Source organism: Pseudopodoces humilis, chromosome 5 (assembly GCF_049639895.1).
Source record: "Pseudopodoces humilis isolate 2021_Gansu_Grassland_sample_001 chromosome 5, ASM4963989v1, whole genome shotgun sequence".
Lineage (NCBI taxonomy): Eukaryota > Metazoa > Chordata > Aves > Passeriformes > Paridae > Pseudopodoces > Pseudopodoces humilis.
Window position 1 is genome coordinate 34,677,907 of NC_142204.1, and position 12,834 is coordinate 34,690,740.

The 12,834-nt window shown below is 35.5% G+C and overlaps 1 protein-coding gene across 2 annotated transcripts in view; it reads right to left on the reverse strand.

Moving 5' to 3' along the window:
• Positions 1-12,834, reverse strand: part of PTPRQ (protein tyrosine phosphatase receptor type Q) — a 121,200-nt gene that overhangs the window by 80,063 nt on the left and 28,303 nt on the right. For both annotated transcript variants that reach the window (XM_088055135.1, XM_088055134.1), the window contains exons 23-30: positions 11,509-11,758; positions 10,233-10,361; positions 9,346-9,492; positions 7,446-7,618; positions 4,862-5,075; positions 3,024-3,176; positions 2,729-2,908; positions 1,808-1,915 (exon numbers count right to left, since the gene is read on the reverse strand). In XM_088055135.1, the coding sequence (XP_087911261.1) occupies positions 1,808-1,915; positions 2,729-2,908; positions 3,024-3,176; positions 4,862-5,075; positions 7,446-7,618; positions 9,346-9,492; positions 10,233-10,361; positions 11,509-11,758 (1,354 nt within the window). The remainder of the gene's footprint in view (positions 1-1,807; positions 1,916-2,728; positions 2,909-3,023; positions 3,177-4,861; positions 5,076-7,445; positions 7,619-9,345; positions 9,493-10,232; positions 10,362-11,508; positions 11,759-12,834) is intronic.

Sequence of the window (12,834 nt, forward strand, 5' to 3'; positions counted from 1 at the left end):
TAAGGCATGGAAAGGTCGAAGGAGTGAGTGGGCTGCACTTATGAATAAAATCAGCTCTGAATGTCAGCTTTGATTCTTATGAAAGCTTCACCACTTCACCCCTGAAACAATCTGTAAAATCAAGATAAAAATATACTATGTACTCAGGATCATAGGATTCAGTTTGTGTACAAATACCCATTTGCAGATATTTCAGAATTCGTCATGAATTTTTTTCCTAGAAGGTCTCACAAATCACTTTCATTCCTGATTTCTGAGCACATGAAAGTGTTAACTGTAACAGATCACTGCTCTCTGGATGACAAGTCTACCCACATGGATATTTCCCATGTGAAGAAGCTTAATTTTTAATTGAAATGCATTTTGCCATTTATCTGGCATGGTAAAATATTTAAATGCAACAGCCTAGTTTCTTCCATCCTAATGCAAGTTATCTAAGACAGTTGTAGTGAATCTTTTATTTGGAGCTATCTCTCTTTTCAAGAGTCAAACAAATTTCTGTTCCTAGGTTGGCTAAAATTAGGAGAGATGAATCTCAGTCTGAATTACTTCAGGAAAGCTAAACAAGAAGGAGAAGATAAAAAATTATGCATAGCCTTATATAAAGGCGAGAATTCTTGGTGGGTTTCTCACTAGTTTCCTCAAGCCTTGCATGGCTCTTTTATGAGTGAATGAACAGTTGGCCGTTGGCTCTGAACAGAGAAACTCTACTCTGAAAAATTTCTTTAACAGGCAAGGGATTGTAAGCTTTCAGAGAAAAGAATATTTATATAAGTGATTTTCTGTTCTTGTGATATGCCTTTCCCCTGTAAAAAAACTTGCAAATTTTTTTTTTTGCAAAAAATTGCAAAGAAGAATGTAAATTTTAAAAAGATTTGCAACTATTTTAAGTTTCACCATTTAATTTTGTGTGGTTATTCAAATCACCTAAGCTTCATAAATACCCATGATTTTTAATCCTGTAGTCCTTTTCTCTCCTTTATTGACACTCTTCTTTTTTTCCTTGTATTGTAATACATTTGAAAATGAGAGAAATAAATGACGATTGGGCCATCACCCCCTGTATTACATCAGTAAACCTGGAAATAAAACTTTGCTGAAACCAGTGAAAATACAAACTTGATACAAACAAGAAAAGACTAATATTCATGGCTCTAGTCTGCAAATCAAATTCCCATGTTTTCTTTGCAGAAGCCAATTACAAGTCCAGCTCTTGCCCCAATGCCTTCATGGGTTGAAACTGCCTTGCAAGAAAGTAGGATTCAGAAATCTTCATAATGTAGTATTATCCCTGACATTAAAATTATTGATCAGTCTTAAAATTAATAAAACGTATACAAAAGCAACTGCTTATTATATTCAGCACTAAAAAATCTTTACTTAATCAGCATCTTTGTCTACAAATAGAAATATGGCCTTTAAATTGTTGAAATATCCATATGCTTCAAAACCAAACTAATTTACACATGATAATAAAAAGAAATATAATATTACATGGAGCCACAAAGATTATGATTTTGATGGGTGCTAGGGACATATTGTTTTGACAGAGGGAGCCTCAGCTCTGCAGCTTTCCTTACATTTGTCTATCACATTTGAAATCAGTTCATTGTGGGTCATGCCACGGCTTTCATTATTACTTTTTTAGCACTTAAATGAAGTCACTGACTGATAGAAGACTGATAATTTCAACATTGGTTTTATTTATACGGTTTGTTCCCCCTTTTTGTATGTGACAGTCTTCTTTTTTTGAACAAATACAAAGTTCAGTACAGAAAATAAATCATTATTGCAAACAACGTATTACCATCCTCAGGGGTTCGCACAAAAACATCATTCTCTTCAGACAAAGTACTTTCTCCAACTGCAGTAGAGGCTGTGACTCTCATTTTATAATTCGTGTACTTTTTTAAACCTGAAAAGATTAATTTAAAAAAAATCATGACTCTTAACTTCTTAAACAAGACTGTTGACCTCTTTTGTCATAGCCACTTATAAAAATATAGTACTGGATACTGTCCTGAGAGTTTTTTAATACACCTTTGTCCCCTAAAAGAATATGTACAGTACCATTTCTTTGGTGACAGTCAAACAGATACGCAGTCAATTCAGCAGATTTTGAAGTAAGTCAACTGGCTTTAACCCTGCAAATAGCTTGAAGAATTTGTCAAGCACATCAAAGGATGCATACATGAACATCCAAATATGGGGGTTTACTCTGTATGCATTATTTTGATTAACATCAATTAATAAGTGAAACTCCATTAGGAATGTGTTTGCTTCTATTACTATAAAAATTACACCCTTAAAATAAGAAAATTGCTATTAATGTTAGACAAATATTGTGAAAAAATTCAAATCTGAAAAAGACTAGACAATTTAGGAATATTTTCCTATGGGGACACAGGAAACTGAGGCAAATGATCCAAGGAGAAATCCCCTTCACAAATTACTGCTTGTACCATTTCAAAAATTACTGTTTATCTTAACCAACCCTCTTCTCCCATCTCACATAACCTGCATGTTCCTCCACAGAAGACAAGTCTGGGTAGTGTCCTAACCTTGTTTTTACATGCAGTTTTGTTGTGTGTGTGTGGACATGTGTGATTGTGTGAGATTTGATCCACATACATTTCAAATGACATTACATAAAATTGGGGAAAAAAAGTTTGTAAAATGTACTTGCAAGATAAAATTTTTATATTTTTTTAATCAAATGACACTGTACCTGTCATAAGTAAGCTGTTGTTTGAAGTAGTTTCATGAAATGCTCTTTTTGTATCCAGTTCCATTGCATAAACAGTGTAATGAATGATTTTCCCATTGGGATTTGCTGGAGGATCCCAATACAGCAAGACAGAGGAAGAACTAATATTTTTGTAAGATATATTTTGTACTGAGCTTGGGACTTAAACAAAAACATAAAAATATAACAGTAAGTAAATAAGTAACTAAAAAAAGTCAAACATTCAGTGAAATAAGTCATGTATGTTAACTATGGAAATACCAGAGTTACAATTTACCTTGCTCCTGTGTCCTGGCTGTAAGAACTGCTGGTGGTCCTTCTCCAACAGCCGTGAAAGCAGACACACTAATTGTGTAATCTGTGAAAGGTGTGAGGCCCTTTATAATATAGGACAGTTCTTCAGCCAAAATATCAATGCTATATTCATTATCTGTGAGTAAATAGAGAGAAATAGCTACTTACTGATAATTTTATTTCTTATGCATTCTAAACTCACTTTGGCATGGAAACCTGGAACTACTTTATTCTAAAAGAATTAATTTTCCTGTCAATTATAAAAATATAAAGAAAAGTCTACATTCCACCTCTTAACTCCCTAAAGAAGAGTCTATTATAGGTCCATTTTCATGTGTACAATAGATAGATTAGCCTAGGTGAAAGAGTGAATGAGCAACAAGTAGAATTGTGAGGTTCTATGAGTAATCAGTCCCCTAGAGGCTAGGAAGGTACTTTTGTATAAGGCCTAGTCTCTCCAGTGATTTCAGAACAATGGCTCCTAGACTGATGGAGCTTTTGAAAGGTTTTAAATATTTTTAATTAAGAAAGATAGATTCCTTCTTCCTTGCCCTCGCAATGGTGCTAGAACAACAATACTAGGAAAGGCTGCCTTCACAGATCCCTTCACACTGGTATTTTTAGCTGAAGAGTTGTGGTCATTAGAATGATGAATCCATGCGTGCACACAAAGAGATTCTGGTGCACTCACAATAAGATTCAAAGTCAGCCACAACCCAACTGTGTAGGCCAAAATCATCTGCTATAAAGGAGTAATTATGCCAATGCAACATGTAAAGATGTGGGCGCTTCATATACCTGAATATCAGGCTCAGAGTTCAGTGAGAAGGACATTAAAAGGAAGGCATTGAAAAATCAGCAGACCCTGTTGAAAATTTGGCTGTCAACAGCTTTAACTAGTATAATCACTCCTATAAAATAATACTTGTATGGTAGATCACAACAGACACTGGCTAAAATAAATTTTCTGCAACAGAGACATCTTTTAGCAAGCCAATACTTCAAACTGAATGAGGCCATAAAAAGAAGATTTACATTGAAAACACTGTACATTTCCTGTGTATGACAAAGAAGATTCTTCAGGATTAACATAGCACAGAAAATATCCACTGTTGCTTAAAATAATGGATTTAATTCTGGTTTTAGATACTGGTGCATATAGATGAATTCAGTGACTTAATTAAGTCATTTTAAAAAAAATATAAAACCTTTATTTTCTCCCCACTCTTCAAAACACTGTCAAAATTTAGAGTGATATTTGAAATCCCTGCCTGTCAGCTGAGGGCTGCTTGATGATTTGTAAATATCCATACTTGGTAAAGAAACAGTGGTCCATTGATAATACAGAACAAGTGTACTCACTAATGACATCACCATGTCGTGGGGTCATCTCCACCTGTTTGTAACCCATATAGCAAAGTTGTAACTTTTTGACCTATTTACCTTCACTGACATTTGAAAACCTATTAGTCAAAAGGCTTAGAGAAATCAAGGTCTCTGAAGGGCTTGGAGATATGTTAATCCCTGACAATCACACCTGCTTTGGCAACTGTAATAACTGATTGTCTATGCAGCTTGGCTGATGGCTCTCGGGTGCTCCTTTCACTAGGAAGAAGGTCAGCTGGGTGACAAGGGGCTAGTTCCTGCCTGTGTGGCATTCCCATTTGCTTCAGAAGGTTATTTGGTAGTAAAAAAATCTGACTCCAGCAAATGACCCATTTATAATTTGCTTGAACCGTGTGCTAAAGATCATATCTGGGACAGTGATGGGGGTCCTTCAGAACAAAGAAGCAGGTAGAAAAATACCCTAAATTATCTTACCCAAAGCAGAATGCAGCTCTGCAGCTCCATTTATATCAGGCAAATTATCACCAGATACACTTGTAAATATTACTGGGGAAGCTGTCTGAATACTGGGAAACATTTCAGCTGAACCTTCATATAAATCATTGTCTGCTTCCACTGAATTCCAAGGGGGAGGAGAAGGTTTGGTATTTTCACTTATTGCGTATGGTTCCAAAGAATCAATCAGATACTACAAGTTAAAAATATAAAAAGAAATCACAAACCTAGTCATCACTAAATGATATAATTAAATTTCTATCTAATATAAAAATAATGTGTGTATGTTTCTTCATGCACATAGATACTATGTAAATGTTGACATATAAACGTTATTGATCATTAGAATAATTTTAAAAATATAATCTTTGTCATAAAAATGTTCAGTTGCCAGTAGCCTACAACATTTTATTTTGGTTATTGTTTAATCAAACACCACTTAAAATTTTTTCTTAAAATACATATTTTATATTAAGGTGGCAATTTTAGAGTAAGGCCTTTCATTTTAAAGCTGTATCTTTGGAGCTATATTGAACTTAGGAGATTTTATTTGTACTAAATATATCCTGAAAGAAGACAGCACAGCAGGCACAGAAAACAAGAGGATTTCATGGAAAACAAGAGGATTTCAGTGGCCATTCGAGTCCCTCAAGGAAAGAATTAGCAGGCTGACTAGATCTCTGAGAGGGAAAAAGAGGAGAGAGAGAAAACCAGAAGCTAATGAAATAAAGGGGAGAGAAAGATAAGGGAGTATATATGTGAAAAAGGAGAGTGAAAGGGAGGCAAGTGATAGAGGGGCCTATAGGACAGAAGACGAAAAGAATAGATCCAGTCAATTGGAAAGGGATGGCAGCAGATATAAGAACAACAAAGAGAGGAGAAACAAAAGCAGAAAAGAGAGAGAGAGGCTAGAGCATAGGTACAAAATGGTGTGTTGGCACCAGATCTTCATGCCCCTTCAAAATCTGGGAGTAAATCCAGGACACAAGTATCTCTGAATTGTTCTGCTGTCATCTGGAACACTCCCCACTCACACATATGGCCCATCTCATTGCCAGAAAGAGATGCTTTTACAGTGATGTAACTAATACACTTTAGTCCTTTCCCTATGGACTCTGGGCAGAGAAAGGGCAAAGCCCTTTTTTACTCCTTTAACGTGAGGTACATTAGCCACAGGCACAGATAGAGCATCAATCTCACCTAAGTACCAAGAGGTAAAAACTGTATATGACTCATCTTCACCAGCATTTCATAGCAAAACAGTAGGCCACATGGAAATACTTTTTGCTTATGAGGATTTTCCACATATAAGACAACAGCTTTTGGTGTTGTAACTCAACTGGTTATTGAGTACCATTAGCACTGTGGGTCTGACAGTTCAAGTCCTGTAGCTGCTCTAAGCTGTGGTCAATGCAGTTCTAGATAAAGCAAAGTTTTTTATGATTTGCTTTGGTTTTTAATTAGAAAATTACATTCAATAAATTATAATAAAGCAGCAATGATACTGCACTAAGAACTCAAAAATTAGGAAATTCCATGACTAAAACATTTTTGTGCAGACTATTTAAATTTTTTGCATCCGGACTATGATACAATCTTTAATTACAGGGTAATATACTTTCCTTTTCCAAGGATGCCTGCCTGGCTTAATGAATGGATCCTTATCCTATTTTTTTTTTCCCCCTTTCTCCTTATTTAACATTTGACTCCAGGGCTCTATTTAATGTATATTGTTCAACTTGAAAGTGAACTCCTTCCTTGAGCTCTACATCAAAAACTTAGATTCCAATTCAGATCCAGTGAAAGACATCACTGTCTGAAAAAATAAGGAACTGTGCAGACTTTGGGCACCTGTTTTCAAAACTCAGACCAAAAAGCTCTGCCTCAGAAAGAATTCAGTCCTGAGCTGAATGTTGCTGGGGGTCTGCAGTTCTGTGCTGCATATTCAGAGCTGCTCCTCTAAGCATGTAAAGCACACCAGCACCCAAAATCCAGAAGCTAGACTGATTGACAGCATAGGTCCCCCAAGAGATATGATCCCATAGATGTGCACAGATATCCTTAGTATGCAACCACAGCATGGAGTTAAGCATAAAATGAGGCAGAAAGTCTTAGCCTGTCTGCCTTGCTAGTACAACACTCAACCATCCTTTGGACACTTCTGCTGAATTCACAGGGTTCGTACCCACATCTTCTAGAGGTTTTACTGAGTGGCTGGGTATCAATCTAGGTACCCAAATCTTTACTCTTAATAGTCTGGCCACCCTATGCCACAAAGAACTCAAGGACTCAGAAGGGCAAGACTGTGGGCTGAGGCTTTCTGCCTTCAGCAGCTGGATAATTCTGTCAGAATGATTTATTTTATTGTGTTGTGGAAACAGCGTTATTGGAATCTTTTTGAAAGCCAGTCAGAGAAAGAGAGTGGTCTGAGGAAGCTGGCTTTTAAAAACACTGACAACTCATCTGTGGGAGCTACTTCCATGTTCTGTAAATGTCAGATAAGGCAGAGAGCAAATTTATTCTAACATAAAATCCATATTAAAAAAAAAAAATGAAATAATACCTTATTTTTATCTCCAAGAATAGTGTTTTCCAGAGTGACAAGCGTTTCCTGCATGTGTACTTTAACTCTGTACTGGGTAATGATTCCATTTGGTTGCTGTGGCTTCTTCCAAATAATTTTTATATATGTGGCTTCCACTTCTGCTAGTTGTAAATCTGACACAGCACCTGGGACTAAATATTCAAGAGGAAATTTGAGTTCATTAAACACTTGTGATTATTACAAGGTTTTTCAGCATTGGATGAAAAGTACAATAGACAATCAAATTTCACATCCTTGTCTTTTGAGCTGACCCTGTGCAGGATAGAGACTTACTTCATATGTTTTCTTAGCAAAGAAGTTACAGTTCTAAAAATACACACACTTTTTTAACTCATAAGATCTGTATGAGTAGGTTAGACACTAAGATGATATAAACCAGGATAGCTCTACTGAGGTCTACTTGATTGGAATCAAGCAGACTTTTTCTATTTTCCTATATGGAGTCTTAAGTATATTTGAAAATGAAAAGTTAGCTCTAAAATCATGAAAGCTATACTAGAATGAAGTAAAAAGCTTGGGAAAAAAATTAATGTGATACGTCTTGTTAATTTCCCTTTTACAAAAGGTTTATGTAATTTTATTTAAGTTTATATAATTTTATTTATATTATATATTTTTATATGTGTGCAATTATAGATATGAAATATATATCTATATATAGATAGAAATTATATAGTTTATATAATTTCTTCATTAAAAACTCAGTCTAAATTATATTATAATTTCCATAGGACCACCAGAGCTAAAAGATATTTATATTCAATAGAGTGATATTCAGAGTTGATACAAAAAGAAATACTTTTTTTCCTAATAGACTTCAATAAAAGACAATTTTGTAATTATTTGAATAAGGAGGATTTTTAGATTTGGCTTTAAAGAAAGACACTCTTGTGTTATGCTAAAAAAACCCCAAACCCACCAAAATTCCCTTTGGCTCCTGACAGTGCATTTCAACACAAGATGAGAATGACTGACTGTACTCAGGTAAGTCATCTCTGGAGCTGTCTCTGAGAGCTGCCAAAAGCAGATCATTCAGGAAAGAATACAGTAGAGAAAGATAGGTTTTTGTATCCATATTTCAAAGTGCAAAAGATAGGTTTTCCTCCCAGTGTTATACCTTAACAACAAACATTGCCAGCAATCCCCAAGGCGGAGATTTTCTAAATTTGTGTTGTGTGGCATAAACGTAAGTCAGAAATAACCATCTTGAAACTGCCTATTACACACCAAATCTCATTTTTTCCTCACTCATCCTCAAATGCTGGCCAAGAATCCCACACAATCTCACGTACATGGAAGATAAAACTGCATTTCCATGCAGCCAAGGGCTCTAACCTGGATAGCTGGTTATTTTGGCCCTGTCTCAGAGCTGCCCTCGCTGCTGATGGTGGCTCCATCAGAGATGGGTTTGGGCCCTGGGTTTGCTGAGAAGGAGCCAAAGGAGAGGTTCAGCGAGGAAAGGGGCTGAAAAGAGCAGCAGAGGGAGGCTGCGCTGCTCTTTCTTTTCCTCTTGCTGCCATCTAATGGGGCAGAGGTGGCCCTGCAACTTCATTACTGTCTCTAAAATTATCATTTTACTTCCATTTCGAAAGAAACTACATTTCTTTCACAATCTCTGAAGGACTGTGGTAGCAGATAAATGGACTGACAAAGTATGAACTTCACAAAAACAAAGAAGTAAATGACATAATAATATTCAGCTGATTTCTTTAGTTTTTTTGTAACCTTTTTTCATCCCTTCTAGTGCTCTTATATCCATTCTTCTCCTTTTCAAAGTGCTTTAAAGGCTCTGAAGGGAAAACTGAAACTTTTTTTAACATCCAACCAGGGTTTTTTTTTCTTCTCTATGCTTACTTACCATCTGCAGGAGTGAAAACTGTAAGGTTGGTCCTTGGCCCCAGCCCAGCACTTGTCTCAGCACTGACGTACACGTCGTATGTTGTAAACGGCACAAGGTTACTAAACACAAACCTATGGTCTTTTGTACTGTTTTCCAGAACATGACCTGGAATTAAAAATAAAGAGATTTTAGGTCTAAAACAGAAACAAGTCCATGGCTTCTTTCCAGTATGATCAACAAATGAAAGGACAATTTTTTCTGGGGAGAAGCTAACCGGGAATCAATTTCAATGTAATAATGCTAGATATATGGGGAATGAAACAACCAACCAACCAAGCCACTTCAAGGAGTGAGTTTTGAGAGGAACAGATTAAAAAAAAAAAAAAAATTATCTTACTTTTCCTGTGTGGTCCTGTAACAACATTAGAATAGAGCTTATGTCTTACTGAACTATAGGCAGTTCTATAATTTCTGCATCTATACATGTCTGAGTTAAAAAAAATTGCAAAAACATCAAAACAGATTTAAAGAGTTGATTGTATACTGCATGTCCATAAATCTTTAACAGAAAGAGAAAAAATAAAGGTAAGATACAGAACAATTTGGATATATAAGCACAGCAATTCAGCTGTACTTAACCTGTCATCTCCTGAGAGGCTGAGGAGAAGTTGATTTTCTCTATTCTTAGGAATATCTAATGTGAAATCAACTTTATACTGTTCCTTGTAATGGACTGACTATTTCCTTAAAATTAATCTACGAACAGTTAAAACACAATAGTAAAACAGAGACACATAACACTGCTTTTGACTATCCATTTTTGATTGGCAGGCCCACAAGAATGTGTAATGTAAGAATGGAATCATAAAAAATCAAAAGAAATGGTAACATCAACTCTGACTTACCAGATGGTCCATACAGCTCAACTCTGTAACTAAATTTCCCTGTTACTATGGTTGGTGGATCCCACATTACTGAGAAAGACTTTGCTGTAATGTTGCTCTTGGCAAAATTCTGTGGTGGATCTTCTGGAACTTAAACAATATTGGAAAAAGTCTTTGACCATAAAATACTTTATATTAGGATGTCCAAGGACCCCATATCAGACAATTAATTTTAGACATAAAAATTCAATATTCTGAAGGGAAGCCATAAAAGCATATCATTAAAATTACTTAATTTCTGTTTTAAGACAACTCTCAGAAAGGGATCAAGAGTGTTGATAGTATGCAAATAATCTCTAAGAGACAAAGGTGAAAAATAAATTAAAATTAGCCCTGAAAACATTAGAAGAGAAACTGAGCAAAATTTCATCAACCCTAGACAGAGTGGCAAACTAAGACTATTGAAATTTTGTCAAAGCAATTACACTGAACATTTCTAGCATGGAATAATTTTTTTTTTTTTATCTGAACAGTGCTATCTATTTTGTATGTATGAAAGGGAACCAAGTAACTTCAAACCATGTCAAGCAAAAGAATGATGTGCTAGCAAACAGAAAGCCAGAACAACATTCCTCTGGAAAGCCTCTTTTTTTATAGCTCTGATAACAGTGTTCCCACTACCTAAGCCATTATAGACGTGCTGCTCATGGACCATTGATTCCAATTGGAAAACAGTGAATTGCAAGAAATCAAAAATCAACTTCACCTAGTGCTTAAAGATTTATTCAGCACTGAACAACTTTCTGCAATAGGTACAGATTGGCAACATAAGTACAGGAGTTTTCTTTATCATTGCTCATTTCTCTACAAAGGCAAAGAAGCTTAAGGTGCATTTCTATGCACACAAAACCCATACTTTTAGAATATTATGCCTGACAGCTATCGCCTTCATCTTTCATTTTCAATTCTTCCACCATTATTCTATTTGCAGTTCTTATATTGCCCTCTCTTTTTAATAAAATTCGATCTGTCGTGAGCATAATTTTGGTATATTTGACTTCTAACAAAAAGTGAACTCTCACTCATTGTGCATTATTAGATACATAAATATATAAACATTTTCAATTTATTCCCTCAGGTAAAATTAAGCAATCATGAAAATACAAAAGCATGATACAGATAAAGACAGATTTGGACAGAAGTATCTCGCAGCAGAAAATCAAACCTGTATTTTGAAGTTTTTCACATAAATCTGGGAACCTTGTTGCCATTTTAAAGCCGTATGTATTTAATGTACCTGATTCTGGTGTCCGGACAATGGCGCTGTCAATGTAGCCCGCTTCAGTGGTAACTGCAGAGACTTCAAAAAGATAGGTGGTGTATGGCCTGAGGTTAGTTACAACAAAGCTGATGGGTTCACTCCAAACAGAGCTCATTTGACTTGGTGCCTCTGTAACTGGTGTCACTGTAGTCTGTGAAAGAATTGTGGGTTTCCCAAAAGTAGTTGAAGGAGTGGTAGTACTCCACAAAAAAGATTCACTCTTATCCTATAAATACAAAATATGAAACACAATCAGGTGCATCTATAACCAGTAACTGTAAATATATGTAGATAAAAAAGGCAGACCATCTTTGAAAAAAATTACCCTAAATTGATTCTCCTTTTTGTACTTCAGTTTCCAAATTCAGGCAGACTGTGCTAGTGCTTCCTGTTAGTGACAGTGTTATAGTTTCCTGCCTTTTTCAAAAAGATCTCAAATCTGCCCGAATAGAAGCATCTCTCTAGAATTCAACTATTCCCAGTTTCTGCTTTCAGCATTCAGTCTCTCTCTTGAAAAGGAGGTTCCCTAGCACGATCCTTTTGCATCACATATATGTTGTGTGTGTGCATGGATACACTACAACACACGTGTATCCATACATCATGGATAAAACTAGACACAGTTTCTTAATCCATCCTGTCAGGAGACAACTCTGAAAAACTGCTAGGCATCGTAGTGACCAATTGTCCTGGGGTGACTTTCTAAGTCACCTAAACTAAGACACCAATGCTCATGGTTCAGCAGGTGGCAGCCTGCCTTCTCAGTGCTGAATTAAATCAGCCTGGTGTCAGGAACCGTTGCAATGCCTAAGATGGTCTTCCAAATAAAACCTGAAACCAAAGTTATGATAATTTATGTCATTTAAAACCACTTTTCATTAAAGCTCCAAGCTTAGGAAATAGAAAGGAAATAAAAAAACATAAAAAGAAAAAGATTTGTTTACTTTATGATTTGATGTCTGAGTAATTGCAAAACTCTGTTCAAAGTAAGAAGGATAAAAAGAAAAAATTCTAGACAAGAGAATTTTCTTCAAGAAATTCCAACAGGATACAATGGTTGCAGGTCTGAATTCAACAATAAGAACAATTCAAACTACAACCATATTTTTGAAAATCACTCTGCTAATCATGTTTGGTTTTTATTTTGATATGAGAAGTATTTAAAAAATATTGAAATGTGATACACAGAATAAAGCATATTTTTAAATACAAAAAGCATTATCATACTACATAGAACATAAGACATTATGTTATAACAATACTATATTTTCTGCTCTGACCAAAAAACCCCTGTAACTTTTT